The 26198-nt window shown below is 34.2% G+C and overlaps 1 protein-coding gene across 4 annotated transcripts in view; it reads right to left on the bottom strand.

The window, feature by feature from the left end:
* Positions 1-26198, bottom strand: part of STRN3 (striatin 3) — a 67079-nt gene that overhangs the window by 9712 nt on the left and 31169 nt on the right. For 2 of the 4 annotated variants that reach the window (XM_026095093.2, XM_026095094.2), the window contains exons 7-10: positions 25779-25920; positions 20126-20236; positions 13023-13163; positions 7152-7285 (exon numbers count right to left, since the gene is read on the bottom strand). In XM_026095093.2, the coding sequence (XP_025950878.1) occupies positions 7152-7285; positions 13023-13163; positions 20126-20236; positions 25779-25920 (528 nt within the window). The remainder of the gene's footprint in view (positions 1-7151; positions 7286-13022; positions 13164-20125; positions 20237-25778; positions 25921-26198) is intronic. The other 2 variants (XM_026095095.2, XM_026095096.2) reach the window with 2 other exon arrangements.

The following is a 26198-nucleotide window of genomic DNA, read 5'->3' as shown; positions in this document are numbered from 1 at the left end:
AAGTTAGTACCGCTTAATATTAATGCTAGACAATTCACAAAAAAGTTGCCAGAAAACCTCAAACTCTCCTAGTGACTGCAAGGGAGACTAATTTAGAGCTCTGAATTAATATCGTGGGGAGAGAGTGGAGAAGACCCTTCAAAGACTACCTCCCACTTGTCTTAAACCTCTGTTGTAAGGAGAGCTATATGTGTAGGTACTTCTCTCTTCCTCTCAAGTAATAATACAGAGAGTTTAGAAAACTGACTTTAGGAAGATACCAAAAATTAGCCAGCTAAGAATGAGTGGAAACTAATGCTATCCTCTGCTTTACACACCTCAATCTATTCACCATGTATTTGTTAAAGCAGTTCTCAACTGTAAGCAGGAATCTCTTTCAGTATCCCAAGCTACTTTACTTATAGCAATACTGTAAGTAGATTAAAACCTCCCATATCTAATCAAAACTTGGTACTTTGTAACTGCCAGAACTTAAGACTACTAAAATATCTATATCTCTAGATATATATATCTATCAGATCATAACATATGCTGTAATAAGTATTCTGCTCTTAGGCCAAATCCCTTTCCTGGACTGAATTACCACTACTCACTCAAAGTAAACTTAATTCTATCCAATCAAAATAAACAAAAAAGCTCAAACAACAATAAAATTCCCTATTCAAAATTACAGATGTATAGACAGTTTCTTCTTCCTTATATAAGAAGTTTTATTTTGCCTAAGTGCAAACTATGCCAAATTCAGACCAAGCAACTGAAACTTGTTATACCAGATGTATAACCTGTTTTTTTTTCTTTCTTTTAAATAACAAACAACAGATACATTTCATAACAAAACAGTACGCTTCCAGTCTTTGCTCTCCACAGTATACTGGATACTGCAATATTTTTAAAGTTATTTAGAACTACACTGCATAGTACAGTCAAGCTTCATAGTTAGAAGAATTATCTTTTGTTTCAGAGAATGCAGAGGAATTCTGGAGATCTGCCTTAAACTTAAATACGCTATCTTGGATGGAGTCTGTAATTCACCTCCCTAAGTCTAAAACGGATAAAGAGAGGAAAAAAAAAAAAAGAAGTATTTTTCTATTTAACAGAGTTTCTCAACATTTTTAGAATGTATTCATCCACCAGCTAACCCATATTGCCTCATACTTATGCCATGATCTGGAGTTTAGAGAAATTAAAGCCAAACATCTGAAAAAGCAAGGGCTAATTATAGCACATGCTGTTATGTCCCAGATTAGAGAGGAGCAAATGATTCTTTGGGTGTGATGAGCATCCACAACACACTCTGACTTCAGTTACAGCTGTGATGAATAATCATTCAAAAAAAAAAAAACCTTAAAAAACAAACCAACTGCCTCAAAAAAACAAAAAAAACACTAGCACTGAATATACTGCTTATTATTTTCAAGAAAAAGAGCTCATTATTTTTATTTTTAAGGAATACGGCTGCAATGGTAATTTAGATCTCAGCAGTTCAGAGGAATTCAGTAAAACGTAAGGTAGAAATCAGATTTTCGCAGCTATTGTCAAAAGCCTCAAGATCTTTCTTCCTGCCATCTCTACTTCAATTTCTACAACTGTTATGAATTGTGTCTTAAAGACATATCATCCCAATCTCTCAATTGAAACTTTTCCACATATGGTATGAAGCAAAGGTCTTACGGAGTTGAGTGCCAAAACACTTACAAAAAAAAAAAAAAAAAGGTACATTACCTATCTTAACTATGACTTTACAGCCTCAATTTTTAAAATAAACTTGCAATTTTTGTTTCTTTTAGAAAACATCACCATGTACAACTTCCTAGAAATCTAGTTACACATTTTAGTATAGTTTACTTATGTTTAATTCTTATTATCCATCTTTCTAATGTATCTGTCTAATTCCTACTACAATCAACAAAACAATTCAGGTATCTTCGTAGAAGTTATAAGGGTCTCAAACCCCCTTGCCCCCAAAACAGTAGATTTTATTTCCAAAGATATATTTAAGAAAAACAGTCACAGTCAAAGGACTTGAAAAGGAACCTGTTGATTACAGGGAACGTGTAAGATCCAAGAAAGGGTAGGAATCAAGCGGAAAAGTAAGAAATAAGATGCAATGCTGTATAGCAATGTTTCAAAATATGAGAAGTCAACACCATCTTAAAACGGGAGGCATGGGCAAACTGTACCACTATGTCCTAATATTCTATTCTAAATGTCAAAAAACAAAGTCACGAGAAGATAAAGACTACAGAACTATACAGCTCCACTAGCTCCTTCTCTCTTTTTTTTTTTTTTTTTTTTTTTTTTTTAAGTTTCTACGGATATTACAAAAGAGGACTAAGAGGGATCAGCTGAAGCACTGATCGCAGTCCCTTATCACCAAGCAGCCAAAGATTAGATGCTTATAACAGAGGGTCTACAAAACAAACAAAAAGTAACAAAACACCCACAACCAAAAGCTTTCTTTAGGCCAGGATACAGAAACACTTGACATTCCCCTCCTCCTCCAAACCCACAAACAATCCGCTTAAACTTCAAGCAAAATAAAAAGCAAACAACCACCCCTAAACCTTACCACACACCACAAGAAAATGCAGAAGAGATTAGAGGAACTACCAGAATGCCTGGGACATGCCTGCAGTAGTAAGAGTCTGTTGGATGGAAACACCAAAGTAGCACTGTAACTATATATTGTTATATTTATTGTACTATAACAATAATACTTGCCTAATCTAACCTAAAAAATAAATATCCATTCCTTTTTTGCCTTCTGTTTGTCTATATGGGGACACAGGGAAGTAAGTAACCTACCTACTCATTCTGCCTTACAAATCACCAGTGAACCAGGCTGACAGAAATTGTACTTGAGGAAGACAAAGCTGAAAGACAGCATCAGGGAGGGAAGTTCTTCCTGGCCCCTGCAGGCAACAGACTCCTTACAGCAGAGTAAGGAGACTTCTGCAAACCCAGCCTCTTTTCCTGACTAACCCAGTCGCTCACAGCAAACACATGAAATGAGAAAGCAATAATTAGTAACCATAATTTAATGCCTTTTAATCATGTAATTAATTGATAATATTGTGACTTTGGAGATTTGGAATTTTTTAGATGATCTCAAAAATGAGGACTTTCAGTTTCAGGGCCAATCCTACAGAAGAAACTTACCACTACCACAGAATGCAGCTACGGAGTCCAAGAATGGAACATACAAGTTAAAATATTCGATTTATTAATAATGTTATTTCCTCAAGGTACAAAGAGCTACATGCACTGAGATAAATTTAAGACCTAGATATTGAAAAAGACATGACTTTAGATGACTGTTCTGTATGTATTACAGGATCCACTGTTAACTGACTAGTACTGTGGAACACTCATATATCAAATCATTCCCGTACAGAAAAATGTTCAATTACAATTTAAATTCTAGAGATCCTTCCTGTCTATACATCCTCCCCCCTTTTCAGAATATAACACCCAGCAAGCAGTGAGATGTAAAAAATAATGGAACCCTGTTGTGGGGTGTGGGTTTTTTTTGGGGGGGGGGGGGGGTTCAAACCTAACATACTTGAAGAGCATGCAACTATTGCCAACAAAACACAAGCAGTGAGAATTTTAAATGGCTTGTTTAGAGGAGATTAAATAAACATCAGCTGCTCATCTGCAGACTTACTGGAAAAGGAAGTGGCTTCAGCTAAGCTTACCTACAAGTACAGCACTACAGGTAGAAACTGAGGCATGGCATAATGACAGTCCAGATATACAGTTATGTGGAAATAACCTCAGAAATTGAGAGTGCTGAAGGAATTTGAGTGCTATGAATTTCAGTATCTTCAGCTCCACAATAGGATGAACATTACCAACAAACTACCAACTGTTTGGTGAAAGAGCAGAACGATCCAGTTAGAGAGAGCAAAAGTCATTACTTATTTCTATCCTTTGTGTCCTGTATCAGCCAGATACTAATGCATGAGATAACCTCTCTTCCCTCTGCCCCAAGACCAAGCTGTAATTAAGAGCCTTCAATGAAGGGTCTTAATGAGAGATTTTGAAAATCCAACTATACTGAAGCAACTAAATCACTTGCATCTACAGGATCACTTGACCCCTTCAAAGAGCTCTGACAGATTTGTGAGGCATTATCTTCCTTTGCAAATTCCTTATCAGCTCAAACAGTATTTCATACTTGCATATTTACCACTTCTGTTCTCTGCTTTAAGTTTCCCAGGAGCACAGGCAACTCCACTGTCTGGATGAAATCTGAACCTCTATGCTACACAGCTCTTTGCAAATACAAACTGAATCGTCAGCTCTGCCACAAAAATCACCAATTCTCCCAAACAGTTTGATCAGCTGGTGTCAATTAAACCATTGGTCATAATGTTTCTGGAGTTTGCCTTTGCTCACCTGTAAATACACATTCTCTTGGAATAAACAACAGCTATACTTTTTTTAATGCAGAAGCTATACTTCAAAGAAGAGAAAAACACATATTGCAAAGTTGCAATGATGTAGCTGAATATGACATTTTCCTCAAAACCGCAAAACCAGTCTTGCTCCTGAAAGTCTCTGAAAGGCTGTTCTCTACAGACCAACTTTTCCTATAATACTAGGGTTCTTGAATGAGATAGCACAAATCCCTTCATTTACATCAAAGACATTCTTGCAATACCTTTAGCGTTAGAAGAAGGATGGCATACTTTGCCATTATGGCATCAAAATATATTAGTGATTGCAGATTTTGATCTAAGTTCCATCTACCTCAGTATCAGCCTCTGACAGTAGCTAAAAGCAGTCAAAAATGCCTAAGGAAGAGTACAAGACCAGTGATGCTTCTTCTCGCTATTCTTCCAGACTTCCATCATTTCAGCCCAGGAACTTCTTGTACCTTCTATGTCTTCAGTAATTCTCAATGGAGAGATGACTGGAGAACAACAAATAATGATCTGTAATAGAGATATGGCGTATTCTTCCACTACTGGAGTTGTACAGATATTGGAATATATGCTATGAAATGTGATTGACAATCATTCTTATGACACTAAATAACAGCCAACCAAGAATGAAGCCATTCAAAATATAATATCACTGAGCAATCCTGCCTTAAGAGTCCCCATACTTAAGTGTTCAGATATTCATTGCCCAGCATACAGGTTGATTTGGGATGTTGGCGGGTAGGAGGGGAAGAGTGTTTAACAGATATTTTAGATGGTTAAAAGGAAAAAAAGAGAAAATTCTGTGGTTAAGAGCCCACCTCATACGAGCTAACTGTTGTCACACTACCTTTACAATCTTAATACAGGGCAAGTACGACTGACCCAACAGACCCTAACACTCCTAAATTCCGAACTCTGAGACGGGACACACAATGTAGCTGCAAAACAATCTGTGATCTAATCCCGCAATCACAACTGAAAGTTTAGCACTTAATTTTTTCCATGTGTTTCATTCACCATCAGTAAAATGGGAGCAACACCTAAAAAGTATGTCAACTGAGAAGATCAGAAGCTTGATCTGGGATTCTAAATTGCTTAAAAAAATAAACATTTTTCCTCATACAAGTCAGCATTAAGTCAAACTTTTCTTAATTATTAGATGAACATACAAACAGGAGCACTTAAAATTAACCAAGCAAATAAATATAACATCATGTGAGAAACTGGTTCAATTTCATAACTCCCAGTGGGATTTACTAAAGGTTAAGAGCATTGGCGTACTACTAATTCTGGATGCTTCAAATTTAAGCTGTTTAAAGCATTTTACATCACTGAAGTTACTGAATAAACTTTTCTTCAAATTCCACTTGTTCACAGTTATCAAAACTTTACAAAGTACAGTGATAATTTCCCATAACATTGCACAAGATTCTGTGATACCTTGTAATAAATATGCAAGTCTGCCACATTTTATCTGTAATTATACAAGAGATTTAGCTGGACAGAAGGCAAAATCCTAAGTTAAGATACAAAACAAGAGCTGAAATTGAACTCTGACATAAAATTCCTATCTGACTTCTCAGAAGTATTCTGTCATTTGAAATTAAACAGGCACTCTGAACTTTACTGTTAACACCACCATGTATACTAAAAATGTAGGGAAATAAATTTTTAATCTTGCAATATTCCAAATGTATATATGAATGCACTTAAAAAAACCCACTATTTTATTCATTTGTATACAGTCCAGTAATAGAAGCAGGGACAGTTAACATTTTAGTTTGTTACTCGGGGAAAATAACTGTGCAGTGTAACACTCTGCAATAAAGGAGAAATTTAAGAATTAATACATACTTCATTACAGTAATTAATATTTCTACCAGCTACAAATACTGAAGGACTAATATGCGAAAATAAAAGGCGTATAGTCTAAGTACTTTGAGACCCTGGAATTATTTCTGCATTCTGCAGATTCCAAGATATTAAGAAAAATCACTAGTAATGGTTTTCAATACAAACACAGTGTATCTAACTTGAAAAGGTAAGAAAGTTAAAAAACAAAAAGACACTGAGGAATCTTATAAACAAAAATCACAAGTTTTAAATATGCTACAACATGCAAGACTTACCTGAACACTTCCCTAACCAGCCATCGAACGTTACTAGCTAATGAAAAAATTCATAATAAAAACACTACTGATAGTAGCTTAGTGAAAACTGTAAGAAGAATCTCTGAACACTCTGGATTATAATCCAAATACACCTCCAAAAGTTTACATCTGAAATATACTACAATATATAGTCTGTGCTGTTAACACTACTTAAATACAAAGGGGAGAGCAAAGAAATAAGTTAATATCAATATTTGTGCTTTGTCATGTCTTCCAACATTCCATTTCACTGTATATTTCCCATTTTTGTTTAAACAATTCATGCTAAGAGATCAATGCGCATTTTATTTATGTCATAACACAACCTCCCAGGTGAAAAATCTGAAAGAAATTATTTAAGTAAAAAATAAACAAGCTGTCTTTCTTAATTCTGATTACCCAAATTACTTGGTGCATGCGCAAGGTGCTCCCTCCTCCTCCCAAATAATAGCTTTTAGCACTAAAACTCTGTCCTCAAAGTCTGCAATGTTCAGGGTGGGGGGAGAGAGGACTCAACTATCACAGATTAGATTATACTGTATAAAAAAATTTAAAATAAAATGGCACTTACATCATAACTATAGTCTGCATCATTTGTTACTGTCAAGTCTGCAAGGTCTCCAAGGCCCAGAACACTTAACAAAACATCATCAGAACCCATAATAAATGACTTGCCTCCTCCAGATGGAAACGTTATTGGCTCAGCTACAAAGAACAAAACAGTTTCTTTAAGTCTCAATGTAGTAATTCAAACTTTGATGAAAAACTGCATTATTCATCACTTAAAAGCAAAGCAGAATTTAAAACTGAACTTGTATGCAGTATATATTGCCCCCAGTAAAAAAGAGAGCATGACTACACGCACACATGTGCAAACACACACACATATTAAATACACAATTCTTTCTGTCATTTGATTTCAACATACTTTACACAGGAGTTCAATATCACCAACAATTTTATACATGCAAAAGGATCACAAGAATGAAGTGACTTCACTGATGTCACTTCACAGTGCCACAGGAAAACTAAGTCCCAGATCTCCAAGTACTCAGTTAAATACTTCTTTCACTACACCATGCTGTCTCCCTTCTATCTATTTGCAAGTAATTCTCTGCACTTTATACTAGTCAAATATCCTTGCATGAGAAAGTATTTTTATCTCTCAGGCTAAAGCCCCCCTGAAAAACCTCTCCTCTACTTTGGCTTTTTTAGATCAAAAAAAAAAAAATTTTTGAATTCTAAAATTTTTAAAAGATACTCAATTGAAACTTATCTTAGCTCAATCTTCCCAAAATTAAAACGTAACATTTTCATTAATTCTTGTTTAGTGTGTAATGAATACAAATGTCATGTAACCATTCATTCTGAATTCACACCTGAATAATAAAGTTTCAAACATTCACCCATACTTTTTACATGCTTCAACAATCCTGTACACCTCTGTCCTCTATACCTACAAATAATAACAATTTAGCAGTGAGGTATCAGAGTAAGGGTTCAAATATTTTAATACTTTGGCATATTGTTAGAAGCCGCTTTTATTTATTAGTATTCTTTCTTTATGCAAGAATTGGGACACTTGATAGGCAAAGTACTTTAGTCTAACTTCAGCTAAGTATGAACTTCAGTTAAGTAGGAACATCTGAGAAATACGTTAAATCTTGTTCGACATCTTTCAGTATTAAACTTGTTTTACTTCTGGATTTCACTGATCCAGAATATAGAGTATTTTAATGCCACTTCTTGATTCTAATCACCTCGGAGAAAATGAGAAACCCACAGAAAATAAGGCTTCCAACTCTGAAAAAATGTTCCTATCTTGTTTGGAAATGTTACATAAGACAAAAAACAAGAGGACTAATAATCAACACATTCCTCTTCTGAACGTGCATCTTTATCATACTGTGCTTGATGCTATCTGAATGGTAACTTAGCCATGTTCCACACCAGCGAAAAGAAAAGCGACTAAGACCAAGTGTCAAGTATAGATGCCTGATATCATTGCTATGGCAGAGGTGTGCAAAGAGCCAACATAGCTAGATCAACAGAAAAACTTTAATGCAGACGAAAGAGCATTTCTCATGAATAAAACAAACTAACAGTTGAAAATTACTGCACTATTAAAATTGCAACCTTATTAGCACAGACAGCATTCCCAATAAGAATAAAGAATACTCTTCCTGTAACTGCCTGAAAAGAACAGTATTGTAACTTCACACAATCACCTCTTTTTTTAAAAAAAGAGGTCCACACAAAGGCTTGGACACACCTGAATACTACATTAAATTCACAGCCCAAAATAAATTTTTGATGCTCTTGTACAAATAAGCTTTTTATTTTTGTTAATATTTTACTAGAAATCTCAATTTGACAATCTACTCCAAACCATTCATCATTATTTCAGAAATAAGCCCTATTCCTAGAAAACTCTTAATTATTTTCTATATGCATGCACCTGCTACCTTATCACAGTTTTTCTTTTTTCTTTTTTTGTCCAGTCACCCCTCTATTAGATGAGAACTGAAATTCTAAGGATTGGTATTTTAGTATAATTGTCTGAACTGAGTATAAAGATAAGGGGGAGATGCACAATGTTTTATGTAAAAGCAAGAGCTAAAATAACATCACAAACATTCTTCAGAGGCCAGAGAGAAGTGGTAAAGGCTACGGGGGGGGGGGGGGGGGGTGCACAGCTTTTCCCCCCTATCCCTTAGAAGAACTCCAATTCTATTTTTTTTGGGGGGGGGACTTTCTAAAAATGGCTCACCTCTAATGTCTTGAGAGGGTCCCAGCATCACAAATACAACTAACCATTTACAAGCCAAAACTTCCCAAACATAGCAGCAGAAACAAAGCTTCTGACCACTGAGAAAAAAGGCAGTATGTTGATTCTAAACTTGACGTCATTTTCCATTCCCTTTTTGATGCTGTGACTCCTATTTGATTTTTAGGATAGGCCCACATGGTTTAACTGAGCTCCTTAATCTGTCAGGCTAATACTTTTTGAGAGCAATGTAGCCTGTTTTTATCAGATATTAGATGAACTCTTCTGAAAATGTACTTTATGCTAAAGCTGAAAGACTACCACAGAAAAACACCACCACATTAAAGGACTGCTCATAAATTTATCAAATTTTATTTGCATCAGAGTTGAACATTCCATTACCTGAAAATTCAAAATTAATGCTATGTGAAATTTAGAAAAGTATTTCTCAATACTAAAAAGGCTGCCAACAGTATAACTAGATTTTAATTTACTTATAGATTAATTTTGATTAATTTACAGATATTAGTTTACTTTTTTTTTTTAAAGATATATGCCACATTCAATAAAGTTAAAAAAATAGTTTCAAGTTTTTATAAAGACTGATTGTGGAAAAGTAATACAATGAAAGATGCATAGAGTTATAACTACTAAAAATAAAGATCCACGACTTGGCACATCACAAACATTACTACAATAGGCATATGCATATGAGAAAGTTAAATTACTTAGTGAATGCTTGTTATCTTTAAAGACAGTATCCAAGTATTTTTTTAATATAGCACACTACTATCCTCACAGCATAATGCTTATGTTTAACTGAGTTTGCAACCAATAAGTACCAAGTAAAAAGAAAGAGTGATAGTACAAGTTTCCTTGTAGATAAAACTAAGGAAAAAGATATAGCAATTAAATATTTGCTTGGCCAATCCCAACCAGCATTTCTTACCCTGAAGTTCCTGACACTATGGATAATTAAATTTAGGCAGCAGTATTTGTACAGACTGAAACTGCTTTAACCTCCAGTCAAACATCTACATCCATATTTGCCTTTGTTGTCTACTATTTAAGACAGGGGCATCTTAACCTTTTCTCTAGAAAAGTAATTTATAGTATGACAACAGTAGCAGTCAATATTGTACCATATATGGCTGAGCAATTAGCTATCACTGCTGTTACCTATCAAAAAAAGGAGGTTGCCCAGCACTCTATGGATCTTCAAAAAGAAGAAAAATCCCATAATAATAATAATTCTCTGTATAGTACATGGGTTGGAAGATCATGTTGCAGTTGACTCCCCTTCCAAGAGAGCATGCAATATGGTGAAATGGAAACCCAAATTTCTTACTGCCAAAACTATAAAGTGAAATTACGTCATAGCAAGTTTCTCATCATATTTAACCAGGCACTTGAGTGTTAAAATTATTATTATTATTATTATTATAAAATAGAGAACAAAAGATTATATTCCCAGAGAAGCAGGACAATAGTTTACTTCCCCAACTGAGAATCCCACCACCAAGAAAAAAGAGGAAAAAAAAATGTGGAGCTTAGTAATACATTGTTTTCCATATGGATAAAATTAACAGTCATTCCTTTTATCGCATAATTATAACACTGAGAAGCAGAAGAAACACTCATTAAGAGCGGAGTGTAACATAAAACACATGCATAGTCACAAGAAAGTTACAGCTTGTTAACATCCATGAGCATAGGTTAGTGTGTCTTACTAAGGAAGCTCGCTGCCTAAAATTATTTACAAAGAATTTAGCTTTTAAAACATAGCTGGATAAATAACTAAGCAAAATCAGCATCTTATTAATGAAATATTTTGGCCTTGTTTTATTATTACCACCAAAGTATGGACATAACAGGAATTCAAAGACAACAATAAGCTTTTCTACTTGCAGCTTTGTACCATATAGTACCAACAAATAGACAAAGACTTTAAAAAGCTATTAAAATATTCAGGATAGAATTTCTGACCAAGCAGAAAGATTTATATTCTAATATTTGAATTTTAAAAGTTATGAAGAAACCATAATTAATTGATATAATACAGACATTCATACAACTGCTGTTAATGAATAAAGCATAGCAAACTAAACTGATAAGCTGAAAATACACGAACACATTAAATAGCATGAAAAAATAATCCAGAAAGTACAGCTTATTTGAGAATGGTGCAGATATTTTTTAATTGTTTGAACTGTAGCACATATACTGTGTTACAGGAACAAGGCAATAAAAGTCACCTTCAGATTTGTCATGTTTCTTCATTAAGATTGTTTTGCAAAATATTTTTAATAAATGGGAAGTCTCTAAAATACATGACAATTGGATGGCCTGTCCTTAACAATGATTTTCTGTGTTCCTCTGCACACCATACATGGTGTTTGCTCTTGTAGCCTGGAAAAAGCCTAAGACAGATGGAGGGACCTGTAGGGCCAGATGCCCTTAATATTTTAACGAGGCTAAAAGGTATCCTGAAAACCTAGCACAAAGTATCTCACATCAGGCATATGCTAAAGAGAAGGCTAATATCTTTACCAGAATACAGCATATTTACAGTGATACCGCAAGTTACATGGTACATGAGTTTCAGTGAGTGAAAACTCACCGGTAGGTTTTCAATTGCACCCTACTTGTAAATTTTATACCAGTACATATTCTAATCGTAAATAAAAATACACATGAAAAGAAAGGGGGCAAAAGAGAAGGTGAGAAGACAAATGCTTATGTAAAATAAGAGTTTGGGAGAGCAAAAAAAAAATCCTTGCAAAATAGGAAATTTGCTTGGCTGGGGACAGGGATGAGTGGGGAAGAACCAACTGATAGTCAGACTGCTGGTAGTCTTATCAGCACCTGTAATAATGGAAATTCTCTCAACTTCTGAGAGAGCTGATACTATGCCAGGGCTTACAGGTCAAAGATCATCCTAAAATAGCTGAATCCGAATTTAGCTAAGTATTTCCAGTACATTTTAGGTAGAGGATGGATAATTTATATCACAGTATTCTAATCTCAAAGTTACTACAATTCCTTTAAAATAAAAAACTTCAATAAATCATAGGTGGCAAAAAGCTGAATACAAGATTTTTGGCTACTTAGATAATTTTTTGCACTAACTTCCATTGCTTAAGATGCACCTAGAACTCAAACTAATATTTTGCAAAGAAACACATAAGAGCACAAAAACACGATGTAAAATAGAAGAGATTTTAAAAAAAACCTGAGCATTAAATATGAAGAAAGAGAGACACATTGGTCTCACAAATAAAATAACCATTTTTAAACTTGGCTTTTAAATGCAATCTCTGTATCAAATGTTAACACTCACCTTTTTTTTCCCCAAATCAAGTTTTATAACACCCTATTCGTACAAGGTTATTCTAACACGGGGCCTGCAAACAGGGATTTAACAGTCAATAGTGTAAGAACACACAGCTGTACATAGGACTGTTTAAAAATAATTGTGAAGTTAAGGTCAGCTGCAACAAGCCACAAGAACTCGGGCTATATTCTCACAGAACCATTTGGGAAGAACTGTAAATAATAATGAAGTGTCTTTTGTAATCTGCAACTGCATGAAGCTTAAGAGAGAACAGTAAATTACAGTGTGTGCTTTCTTAAAGAAACCTCCTGAAATATAATAAGTAGCTGAATATTTTGTACCTTCCTCTGCTCTTGCACCTTCATGATCAGTCATTCTAGAAGAGGGTGACCTAGATTGATTAATGATTCCTGAAGGGATGTGGGGTAGCTCATCATCGCCCAGATCAGCTATCATGTCGTGAAGTTTTGTCCTGTTGACTCCTGTAAATTAATGTCAGCAGCAAAAATTCATTTGATTGCTACCGCTTGACTTGACAGAAGTCTAAAAATCCAGTTAACTAATTAAACAAGAATAATTACTGCTGGGACCTCCTTAAAATAAACAAACTGCTTTTCTTTTGTCTTTGCATATTAATAATATCAATCTTTTGGAAACCAAAAGAAGGAGTTAATTCATAAATCTAAAGACTACATGCAAATGATTTTAATTCACCAAATCAAAGAATAAATGCTTTGTGCTCTGTAGATCTATTTTACAATTTGCTGTAGGAGAGAAAAAAATCAGCATCTTACAGCCCTAGTGAGAAGTCAAGCCAAACATTAAAAGAAAGTTAATTATTTAAACATATGAGTTAAACATTTGCAATATTAGACAGCTTTAACTACACTAAACAGTTTAACACTGAAAAACAGAGTGCAAATAAAAAGTTAGCTTATAAATGAGGGGAAGAGTACAGATAACTCATAATGGGGGTGCAACAAACAATTAACTTTCCCTGGTTTTGAATGGTATTTAAATCGTATAAAATGTTTATTAAACCCAAGAGGAAACATGTTCCCAGCACTGCATAAAACTGCATATGCATATTACATGTATTATACAAATGTGCCTCTAGAAACAAGACATTATATTATACATGCATTAAATTCATGATGTAGGTACTAGAAACAGCAAACAAGAATAGTCTATTTTAATTTAAAAATATTTAACTTTAATCAATAAATTCATTTCTTCTCCCACAAAACAGACTGAATGTCAAAAAGTCAGGCTTCAACCATGAAGTGATATTTCCTTCATGATGGAATCTAGTTAAAGAAAATGATCCACAATGATACATGACAAAAATCAGATTTTAATCAATTACTTACTAGGCTCTTGGCAATTATACTGCAGAATAAAAAAAAAAAAAAAAAAAAAAAAAAAAAAAAAAAAAAAAAAAGAAAAACACTCAAAAAACTTGTGCAGTTTTCTTTAAAACTTACTAGAATTTAAGTGCTTACTATCTTTAAAAGGGCCTACTGAAACACGACTAATTTTAAAATATGGCCATTTTTACATGTTAGCAACCAATTTATTAAACTCTGAGGTGACGTGCCACTATTATTAAAAAGAAAATAGAAACTAAAACACAGCTTTCATTCTCTAAAAAAAGTGAAAAGTAAAACAACAGAATTACAGACGATTTATTATCAAAAGCAGAAGTGTTCGTTTAAACTGTTGAAAAACACTAAAACACAACCTTTCAAATAGTATCTAACCATTTCAGTTTTTAGATCTCATTTTGATAAAAAAGTGGCTATGACTGATGTGATCAAAAATTACTGTCCACCAATAAAGTGAATTTTCTGGAGATAACACAGAGAAGGATCACAATGAAAAATATTTCTGGAAATAGAATCATAGCAAGAGCATACAATGCCTATTCCAAGAGGTATGATACATACCTATTCTCACTAATACTTGCAAAAAATTCTCTTTTTGCCAAACAAACTAGAACTCCCTTTACATTCTTTTTTGTGTTTCTGGTACTACTTTCTTCTACGGAACATTTAATGTTCCCATTAAGTCTCCGAGAGCTGCTACCCTGAAGTTGCCTGAGAACAAAAAATGGCTTTCAAAGCATTTCCCTCATGCAAGAGAACAGACTTCTTGCTGGGTTAAGTTTCATCTCACTCACATAGAAATGAGTCTAGAAATCCATGTTCTCAGCTAACTGATTGAGCGTAAAATTATTAAAATTTTCTTCCCTTGTTACAACTCTACTCTTCAAGGCAGAACCATTTCTAAATACGCCCAAAAGTAGAGTAATATTACTTTCCTTAAGAAAGATACAGATTGATAAGGCAAGGACTAACAGAAAGAGACCTACTTGAGTTTTATAGGAGACCATAGAAGCTGACAAAAATATTTTCCTGAAAAGAGAATTATTAACTGGAACATGCAACATTCCTTTAAATGCATGAAAAGTAAAGATGTCATTCTGGTTGGATATAACAGCAGAGGAAGCAGCCATGCTGGTGAGGACAGAATCTGTTTCCAGACACTATGGTCTTATCACACACAAATGCTTGTGGAACTGAAATATCAGAAAGTCCTTTCATTTTTGCTGGCCCACAGTTACATTGCATCTTGCCTGTACTGTTACACACTTCAGCTTACAGTGTTTTCATACCTGGTGATCAGTTCTACTATGTCACCTGATCAATTTTCTGTACATCAGCAGATTGAAATGAACTGTAGCTAGCCTAAAGAGCACAACTCTAAAAAGAAGCCTCTCTCCAAAGAGATGGAGGAGGTTCCTTCTCATTACTACTATGACAAATCTCTGTTTTGCAGCTACACTTTTTTTCTAATAGCCACCAGATTAAGATGGGTAAGATTTTACTTTAAAGGTACAACAGTTGGGGTCAGCAGGTGAGATCTCATTTTAAAGGAGACATTTTTAAAAGGCCCAGGTCTCAACTACACAGACCACAAAACCTTTTTTGCGTCTTTTCTATTTGAGTTGACTTCTAGCCACTTTATGTGACCACCAGCTGATATATTCTTGAAGATTTTATACAGCAATCACTGTATGACATGATAAAAGTTACCATGGGTACTCTCAACTGTCTACTTCTATATATAGAGTTCTTTGTTCACCAGCAGAAAACACACTTGTCTTCTCTATGTTGATATGCAGCCTGAACTATTCAGCACATCCATGGAAAATGTCAAAATGACCCTATAAGCTCTAATTTTCATCCAAACTGAACATCTCTTTCATAAGCACCTTCACTCTAAATATACAAGCAGAGACTTCAGTTTCAGAGCAGACTAAGAAGAAACCAGAAGTTCCCCAACTCTGCTACCCACTGTTACCTTGAACCAGCCACTCACTTAGTATGCCACTGACGAGGGGACTCAGCCTTGCCTTTTAACGTTTTCGAACAAATTTAATCAATTCTTGTCCTTGAGGCATGATCTGAAAACAGCCCTCAATCCCTCGTGCAATACAAACGTCTTTGAAGTTCACAAAAGAGCATCTGCTGTTCCCAATAACCTCTCTGTACCTCCTGCTAAAAACCATCAATACTCAAGATTATATGATCATCATAGAAGATCTTAGATTTCTGCTTTTGAATAAGCAGTAACTGTGCCTTCATACCATTGTTGAAGTATTTTAAATGTTACAAAGAGATTTTTAAGGATAAGAATGTGCTGTCTCTGCATAAGAAACTCTGTCCAAGGTACAAACTGGCCAACTATGTTCTAGTTCTCCCTTGATTCTAAAAGATAAAACAAAACAATCAGTTAACTTGGAACTGTTATGAACAGAAGTGGGACTTCTGCTATCCCATCTCAGTGTACTTTCCTTCAGCTATCAAAAGGGACACAGGTATTTAAATATTCGCAGCAAGAGGCTGTAGTCTGAAAAGCCATAAACAAATTTCTATTAGCTCCAATATGTAATAGCCCAAGTCGAATCTAACATAGGGATTGCCTTACATCAAGAAGTGATGCTAATGAAGATGGTAACAGTTCTACATTTGCTTTCATGCTTATCAGCTATTGCACCATATTTCTAGAAATCAAGAATAGAACAGTGATTGGGAAAGATACCTTTCCACCTATGGCGAACTAGACTGGGGAAGAAGAACAGGAGAATCAAGAGATAATGAGAAAAATTACAAGGACCAGGAAAATCAGTACAAGGATCTTCGTTTTAATAGTGATCCAAATGTACAATTTAAAGTACGATAAATACTTTCCTAGTTGCTGAAGAACACATTATTCTGACCTAATGCTGTCAAATGCAGTATGTATCATCTCCAGTATTATGTTCTGAAAATTTGGCAGATGGTATCTGGAAAAAAAAAAGTCAACACTGATTTGCCTGCCAAAAAGGATTTAACAAACTCGGGCAAGAAACTAAATGCCTTACTCTCAGCATATTACCATAAGTAGAAAGCTTTTAAAAGAAGATGGCTTGGTGGAAATCAAACCTACACTTCTTACCTATCTTTCACAATGAAGTCCAGAGTAGGTCTTTCTGTTTTGTTTTGAATATAAAACAAACTCTCAATAAACAGAGGTTATTTTACTGCTGATATTCTAAATGTAATTCAAGTGTAATTAAATTCTGTAATTAAAATCTTTTAAAAAATATAACAAAGATTCTTTCATAAGAAAGCAGTATTTCCACATAACATGGTGACTATGATAGGTGAAAGTAAAACAAAAAAACAAGTTGACCATGTATTACATTAAGATTAAATATGTGCTGACAGCAAGTGACCTGAATTAAGGTGTTTCTCCCAAAAGAAAACATACGAATGTAGACTACAGAAATTTTAAACTAGAATCCAATCAACTTCTCTTCAATTACTAATCTGTACGCCTGGAATAAAGAGTTACCATACCTGAACCAGGGTTATGAAGATCCCGTCACCAAGAAAACACTTTAAATTCAGACATTCTATAGTTACAACTGAATAGTCAATAAAAGAATCCACTAGAATGTCTGCCCTATTATGCTGTCCTCAAAATATTGCAACAGGTGATAGTCAATACACATTCATTTCATCACTATGATGCCATGCAGAAGCTCCTATGGTATTTTCAGTCCCAGAATATTAAAAAAAAGCTGAGAGAAATCTACAAACCAAGTAGTTTTTAAAACAAATTTGTCCAACCTTAAATGCATTAATTTTTCTGTGTATTAAGCTATGCTGTTCAATTTACTCAGTGATTTAGAAGCTAGTTCTTAATCAGGAACTACTATCATGCCAGTGCAGAATCCCACGACCCACCCTGTAAGACTATCTGTATAAGCTCATGGTATCTCAAAATAGAAGGCAGCTTAAACTTAAAAAAACAGAAGCAGTGACTTATGACACTTTATAGCAGTGTGTCACAGAGTTGTATCCCAATTAGTTTTCTAATGTGAACATAAGCAGGTTTCAAAATTCAGATCAAGGAAGCATTCCTCTAAGATTTGACAGTGGAACACACTTTGTCAAACAAAGTCAGATGATAATTGATAGCCAATACGTCATATCTTTCAGGGTACAAAACCTAATGTTACAGTGTTTGTAGCAACTGGAGGAAAGCAGACATGAAGGGTAGCATTTTGATGATATGCTGTTAAATTTTCACGCTTACAATGAGGCATTTCAGAGCGAATAATTACTGTTTATTTTAAACAGTTGCTCCCAATTTAATCAGCAACACAGACCATTAAAACTCCAGTTTTTGACAAAGTAGTATTGTTTTGATTAGTGAGGATTATGCTCCTCTTCTGGAAACTGTAGACTGCTGCAGACAGAAAAACAAAATGATGAAAATTCTTAACTACGTAGGACCCAAGGAAGCAATAACTGCAGGAATAAGAAACCTTTTATAGACGAGTAAAAAAAAGATGCCAGAATAACACCAAGAAAAGAAATTTGGAGCCCTGGGAAGAGCTTTTGGTATAGTTTTATTCCTGCAACAACACTTGTTACTGTTTCACAGCTGCTCATCTTGTGAAAGCCAGAAGCAGAAACTAACTGGTGTGGTGGTGTGCGAAAAGGACAGACATAAACCTTCAAACAAAAGTATCATTTCAAGAGCTTTTGAAACTGTGTCTTTATGTTGTCTCACACAAAAACAAATAAAACAATCTACTAAATCCTTTCATTATTTTTTCCACAAATCAAAACATTTGCTGCTAATTTGCTGCCACTATGCTTCCAAAAGTGTCTAAAAAATGGAAAGTTCGATAAGAAATTTTCAAATTAAAAAGTCCATTTTGGTATTAAAAGGAAGTTTCTATCCCTACAAAACAGTTCATGTGAATTTGATGGATGTTAACTGCTTATCTACATGTTAAATGAAGATACTTCATTATCGTCCAGACTACTACTATAAATTCTAATAGTCAAAGGATGGTTCGGAAACCTTTTACTTTAACAAAAATTGTATATTTATATATGCATGTGTGAGTCATGCAAAACTGCTCAAAAAATCAACATGTGCAAACTGATTTTTAATTTGTTAGAGCTTGCTCAGAGTGATTTCAAATTTTAATCAACAATTATAGAACTCTTTATAAAAAGTGTTATTTTAATTCATTATCACCTAATTTAGTTAATGTGCATTCACACAGTTTTTCAAGGCCAAAGTTATTTTTATTGAATATAGCTAGAAACTGTACTAATACACTTCCAAAATAAAAACACTGCAATCAAAGGAGTTTCTCCAGACTGACACTGAATTAATGCCATTTTATCCACCAAGAGCTTTGTGTAAGCCAATATAATTTAGTAATACATTTTTAAGTTACTTAAAGCTGAAGTTTGGTTTAATTTATGCAATTTAAAAAGGTCAGCTGGTTTGAAAACTCTTCCTCTCAAGAGTAAAGAGATCTCAATACAAAAAAGTGAAGGGCACCATAAAATAAGAATTAAACCACAAGCAAATCCACCAAAAAGTTTGTATTCACATTGCATGTATTTTTTAAATTCTCATTCTTAGATTGTAAAAATACACACAAACCCATAAACAGCAATTAAAACAAGCTTTAATTAAATTCAAGCTGATTAAAAAAAAAATCATTACAAGAGTATTTTACTTTAAGAAGTGGAGAAAGTTTAATTCTTCTTTTCTTTAAACTTTTAGAGTAGAAATATCCCCAAAATGCAATGTTGCTCACTTATATTTAAACTTGCATTTCAAAGCAGTTATTTCTCTTTAAATATTTAAGACTAAATTAAGCATCTTCAACATTTCTCATCTAGGAAATGGCTGAAAATAAAGGTTTTTAACATATTCACATTCAGCATGGAGAAAGTTAAAGTTGGTTGCCCCCGTTACAAAAAAACAATGTTCAATGAAAAAAGAACAGAACTTGTGAGGAAAAAAAAAGTCTTCTTTATATGCAAAAAAGCGTTGCATTACAAGATTCAGAATCTGCACTTACTCTTCACCCCTTTCTTCCCCTTTCGTTCCTTCTTGTACTGTTCCTTCAGTTTACTTATTAGTCCCTGGTCTACATCCCAAACCTCAGCAGTTGGGGACAGGTCATCTTTGTCTACATGCAGCATATTATTAAAAGAAAAAAATCAGCAATTGGCAATGCAAGCTCTTGGCCATTTACTTTCACAGCTGTATATGATCATTAATAAAAAGTTCTTAATTATTCTTTATTTTAAAGGTGCAGTCTCAGTTTTTCTTAGGTTTACAAAACACTAATTCTCATTTCATATAGTTTTCCAAGGCACCATTTAATACCAGTTACACATTTGAAAATTGTGTTAATTGGTTACTAATCAACAAATAAATCATGCTTTTTAAGTAACTGTTTGTTAGATACTTCAAAATACATTAAAAAAATTGTTTAGGCTCACAAATGATTACTGCATCTTTAGAAAGATAGCGTTAAGAAATTTTTCAGCCAGTGTCAAACAAGCAAAAAAAAAAAATATTCATGCTGTATCACTCATGAAAACACAAGCCAAGTAAGTCAGTGCCAGTTTGTTCATGAAGACCACCATGCATCCTCTCACACTCATTCTACATGCACAAGAAACAAACTTTGGTCCTACATGTAACCACAGAAACAATTCCATACATGCAGCATTTTACATGATGATAAAGTAATTCACACAGCTGAGTAAATTCTGACATGCCACTATCTTCCAGCAATTCCATTATAATTGGCAGAAACAAAATTCCACAGAAGTTTCAAAAGATATATCTTTCTGTGTGACATACACTGCCGAGTTAATTACTATCCAAGAAAAGCCAAGTCTCCACTTTTCTAAATCATCACAAACATTTCTGGAAACATGTGATTAGTAAAAGGATAAACGTGTTACATTCACCTAGTCTTAGAAACATTTAAAGAAAAACTTTTGCTCAAAGACAAGCAGAGAAACAGAACACAAACATGAATAAACCAAACTTGGCTTGTGCACCAGCTAAACCTATGCTCACAAATTATTTAGACATAAATAATAAAACTAGGTCCTTCAGTTCCCAATTTTTACAATCACACCTACAATATCACTGTCTCCAAAAACCAGCAATTTTTGATGCCAACCATTCAGGGCATAGAAGTGTGCAAGAGGAGCCATACACAGCAGAGAGAAAGAATGGTAAATTTGTTTTATTAAAATAACTTACAATGTGCTCTTTTATGTTAGTGCCCTAAAGAAACATAGGCATTTAAGATGCTAAGGATATAAAACAGAAACCCAGTAACAGTTACTTTTAATACAAATGCTCCATGTTAAAAAATGACAAAGCGGGGGAAGATATGCCCTAGGGCATTGAGGCACCTACCACAAGACCACCACCATTAAAACAGGACACATCAGTGACAGAAGTCAGCAGGTGAGGAAGAAGAAACAGTCTTCAAACAGGTGGAAAGAAGAAATGGCAAAGGTGAGGAAGGCAGAGAACAGGGACAATAATGGGAAAAGTCTCATGAATATCTGAACTCTCCACAAACAATTTAGAGAGTAGCAAAGAACGATTAAGTCCTACACCAAACTAAAGCTACCACTGCCAAACTGCAGCCACAAAGACCTCAGGCTTTAGGATCACAGGGCCAAAACACTGATAGAGAAGAACAGCAAATGCAAGAGGCACTACCTAATTAAGAGGACATGCCCAACCAAAAGAGGAAGGCATTAAAAACTACATATAAATTTAAATATATATATAATTATTTATAAATAAAATTGAAAAAAATGTGGGGGTTAAACTGAACCAGAAGCTGAATATAAAAGAACAATGCAATGTTGTTTAAAAAAAGGAAAAAAAAAGATCTAACTGCCATTCTGGTAGATCTGAAAAGGTGTGGTATATCAAATTAGGAGAACTCCTCATTATTCAGTGACAGTGATGACAAAATTGAAATAACATGTCCAATCTGTATGCTACACTAAACTTCAAGAAAAGATGACAAAAGAAAAGAACAAGATGTCATGACATGAAGAACTTGAAGGAATTGGGCTTATTTAGTCAACAGCAAACAGTAAAAATGCAAGTCTTAAAACATAAATACTCAAAAACTAGTACTGGCTACTAAAATTTAGATTAGAAATTTGAAAACTAGATTAAAAGCTAAACCAGATTAACTAGAGAGGCTGCAAAATGAACTTCAATGAAGATTTTTAGGAAAACTCAACATTATTTCTCTCAGGGATGCCTAGATAAAATTAACTGCTTCAGAGCCAGCTAACTAGAAGACCTCTGTAATTCCTCTCTGGGAATGAACTTCCCGTAATATCCTGCAGTGTTTATAATCCACATTAAATTGACACTAGGAATGTGCAGAGGACCCGGCACATCCACTAATTAATACCAGTTAGAGCAGAAAGGATTTTTTCATTTAGAAGATGACACAAGAGACTCAATTCCAGTCATTCTCCGCCACCAAGAATTCTGGGCACAGTCACTCTCTGACTCAGGTCTGATATGCAAACAGGATTGTTTCTTTTTTTTTTTTTTTTTTTAATTTCTCAGAGTAGAGAAATTCAATCATGTACATGTTAGACATCAAAAAAGATGACACAGTATGGAACATTCGCTTTATTCCTGTTTGCTATACCTTGCAAAAAGGTATATACAAATCTTTTTTTTTTTGATTGTGCTATTTCACCACAAAGTATTATAAACTTTTAATCTGAAAATGCACATTCCTTTTGAATTCACTGCATACTTTAATTCTTTAACACTTTGAATTTGCTCATATTTCACTGGTCTTAAGATGTTCCTAGTAAAATGTGTAGCATGACAAGAGACTTTAAACTGCAATGAAAATAATTTAAGACTAAAAGTATAGTAAAAAAGGGATTTATAAAAAGGAGTATGTTCATAAAGAGCCATCCTATAGGAGAAAAAAAGAAAAAAAGCTGTCACTGTCAGCAGCTGGTTTGCAGAAGTCTCTTGCAGCCCAAACATAACTACACCAAATTTGGTGATAAAAAATTTTAGTGTACCTGAATTTTGAACTATAGAAAATACTTTGACTACTAAGTATTAAAAGCAATAAAAAAGCTAGTTTAGCTTTAGAGTTTAAAAAAAAAGTCAGAAGCTTGATTTCCCTATACTAAATAAAAATGTTACAAAGAAAAGTACACTGGTTGTTTATATTTTATTGATTAACCTGCATCTTTCCAGGGGTAAGAAACACTGTGAAGATATCAATGACAAAAAAGATTAAAGAGAAAAAAAACAAAGCCAAAAAGTCTAAAAAAAGAAAAAAAAAAAGTAGAACCACACTATGAAAGATGAGAAAATATTATTTGTAACTGAGTATTACATTGACTGCTGATATGATCATTCTCAAAGAAATGGCAAGTATTCACTTAAATGGAAGTTACCCTCAAAAAAATCTCCCTATAGATATTCTTGGAGATTTCAAGGAATATCAGTTTCACAGAGTTTAAGATAATGAGACAGGCTAAAGAAGGCAAATTGGTTTAGGCAAATATTATTTATCATAGAAGGCATTTAAGTGGGACAGTATTTCAAATCTTATTTTTGATCAGTAATAAAGAAACACTGCCTTTAAGTATTTCAAATTTACACACCAAACTTTCAAAAAAATAAACACTTAATCCCAAGACCTGACAGCATGTATCATTAAGCATGCATTTAAGGAAAGAACAGCTGCACCAAAAATCAGTGGCATACTATGAGGACAGCAGTGCTACTACAGTTAGAATTCTGTCTTCTGGCTTATTGAGGTGGTAAATTGGTATAATACGTTTGAAAAAAAACTTGCAGATATTGCCTTCACGTGGCAAAACTCGGAAAACATCCTTTTGAGATGGAAGTAGGTTTGTTTGTTTCCTCCTCCCCATTTCCTTGCCTCAGATGTGAGCACTTTGATAACAACGGAGTTACTGTGGTTGGACCAGTTACCAAAAATCAGCTGAGTCACAAGTTCGCAAAAACTCTTAAAAAACCAAACCTCTTAAAATGTTCTGCCTCACTTCTACTATGGATTAACATAAACTGTAATATCAGGACTTGAAAACCATTCTTCAAGACGTGTGATGGGTCAATTTCATTTTTGACAAATTTGAAGAAAATTAAACTTTCAACATCAATATTTCAAATGAGAAACTCCAGATTCTGGGTAACTACCTGAAAAGATGACAATACAGGTAACAGGCTGGAAAGTAATCTTGGAGAGTAATGACTTGGGATTGCAACAGACAAGCTAGTTCAGTAAGTTTCAGCATGATGCTGTGACAAAATGGATAAACGAAATCTTTGACTGCATGAATTAGAGTATCAAGATGGCTTTACTTCTATATACAATGTTGGTAAGACTGATGCTAGAACCACAACTTTCTGCATTACTCCACATTTGAAGTGATGTTCAAAACTGAAAGTCATAAATTCAGTTTCAGAGTTGAGAAATAATTTATGCTAAGAGATTTGCCTCTTTTGCTAAATAAAAAGATGATCAAGTATCAAAGGGGGACAACACTAGGTACTAAAATGCTCCTAAAACTAGATGGGCACTATCAAAACCAAAGGCTACAGTTTGTCTGGCTTTGTCTTTCAACTAGAAATAAGACCAAGTTTTAAAAATAAAGGTGACTAATCCTTTGATACTAATTTCCAAGAGAAAATGCATTTTAATTCTTGGCTCTTTCAAATCAAGACTGGATGATTTTTCTGCAAGATGTACCAGTATTTCAGTTTCTGTAGATCTTTATATTGTGTTTGCCCACTGAGCGTAACAAATTCATTCTCTCAATATTAACTGAAATAAAACAGTCAAACAAAATGGTCTAATGGCACTTCTTGGTCTTATAGTCAAAAACTTATGCACAACTGCAAAACTGCTTTACATTACAGTTCAGAAACAAAGATTGTCAACTCCCACATCAAGGCAGATGTGAATGTCTTGGCTAGCTATTAATTCTTTTTCCTACCCAAATTCTCTCCCTCTTTCAATTTCTTCTTTTGAAACATCTAAGGTTCTGGGAGTTTCTGAAATTTATTTAGCTCATTGTGTTTCATGCTGAAATAGTAACCTGTTTAATTTCATTATCTACTCTTAAAAAAAACATTGGAACAGTACAAAAGTGTGTTGATTCTACTAAGGCAAGCTACATTAACAACAGCATCTGAAAATCTTAGCAAGAAAAACTAATTATGCTAATTCAAATTTTTTCTAAGTACACTAAAGATAAATTTAACTTGAGCACAAACAAAATTTAAAGCTCCTGATCAAAACTGAACAGGGAAAAGAAAAATCTAAATTTGAAGGCTGATTTAATTCAGGCATAAAAACATTCAGAATCCTAGCCTTTCCTACCTAAGAAAGAAAACATTTTTCTTTTTTAAATTTTCGAATCAAAACCAAAACATAAAACAAAAATAATAATCCTGTGGCAACTACAATAGTATATACAGCTTCAACATACAGTATACTATTATTTAATCATCAGCATTTGATCTTCACAGTCATCCGCACATACACTCCATTTTAGTAGGTGCTGCAACTCACACATACTGTCATGAACACATCTTCCTATATTTACATTTCTAAACACTTTTGGTAGCATCTTACCCCACTCTAAACACTTTTGGTAGCATCTTACCCCACTCTGTTCCATCTCCTGAACTTCGGGCTTCTCCAGCTCCCTCACCATCTTCAGCTGTCACTAAAAAGTCAAATTCTTTCAAAGCTTCTTCAGTATCAGGGTCATCTGTAAGGTCAGCAGCTAAACCTTCATTACCAATCTGCAAACACATAAGCATTTTTCTGCAATTGAACCATGAAAACTTTTCTACCATTACATATTTAGGTTAGAAATGATACAGATTACCCTCAATGAGGACTTAGTTGCACGGGAAAACATTTTTCAACATGAAGATAGAAAGGGCCATCATGCTACAGCATGTTCCAGTGAACAAAAAGTATTTAAACTGTCAGTACCATAGTCATAAATTCAGGTCTTTGCATTCATCAAACCCAATGACAGGGGGAATCTTCCCTAATAGGGAAAAAGAACTAAAAG

Source organism: Dromaius novaehollandiae, chromosome 5, assembly GCF_036370855.1.
Source record: "Dromaius novaehollandiae isolate bDroNov1 chromosome 5, bDroNov1.hap1, whole genome shotgun sequence".
Classification (NCBI taxonomy): Eukaryota; Metazoa; Chordata; class Aves; order Casuariiformes; family Dromaiidae; genus Dromaius; species Dromaius novaehollandiae.
The sequence above is the reverse complement of the archived record's forward strand: the minus strand, read 5'-3'. Positions and strand labels throughout refer to the sequence as shown.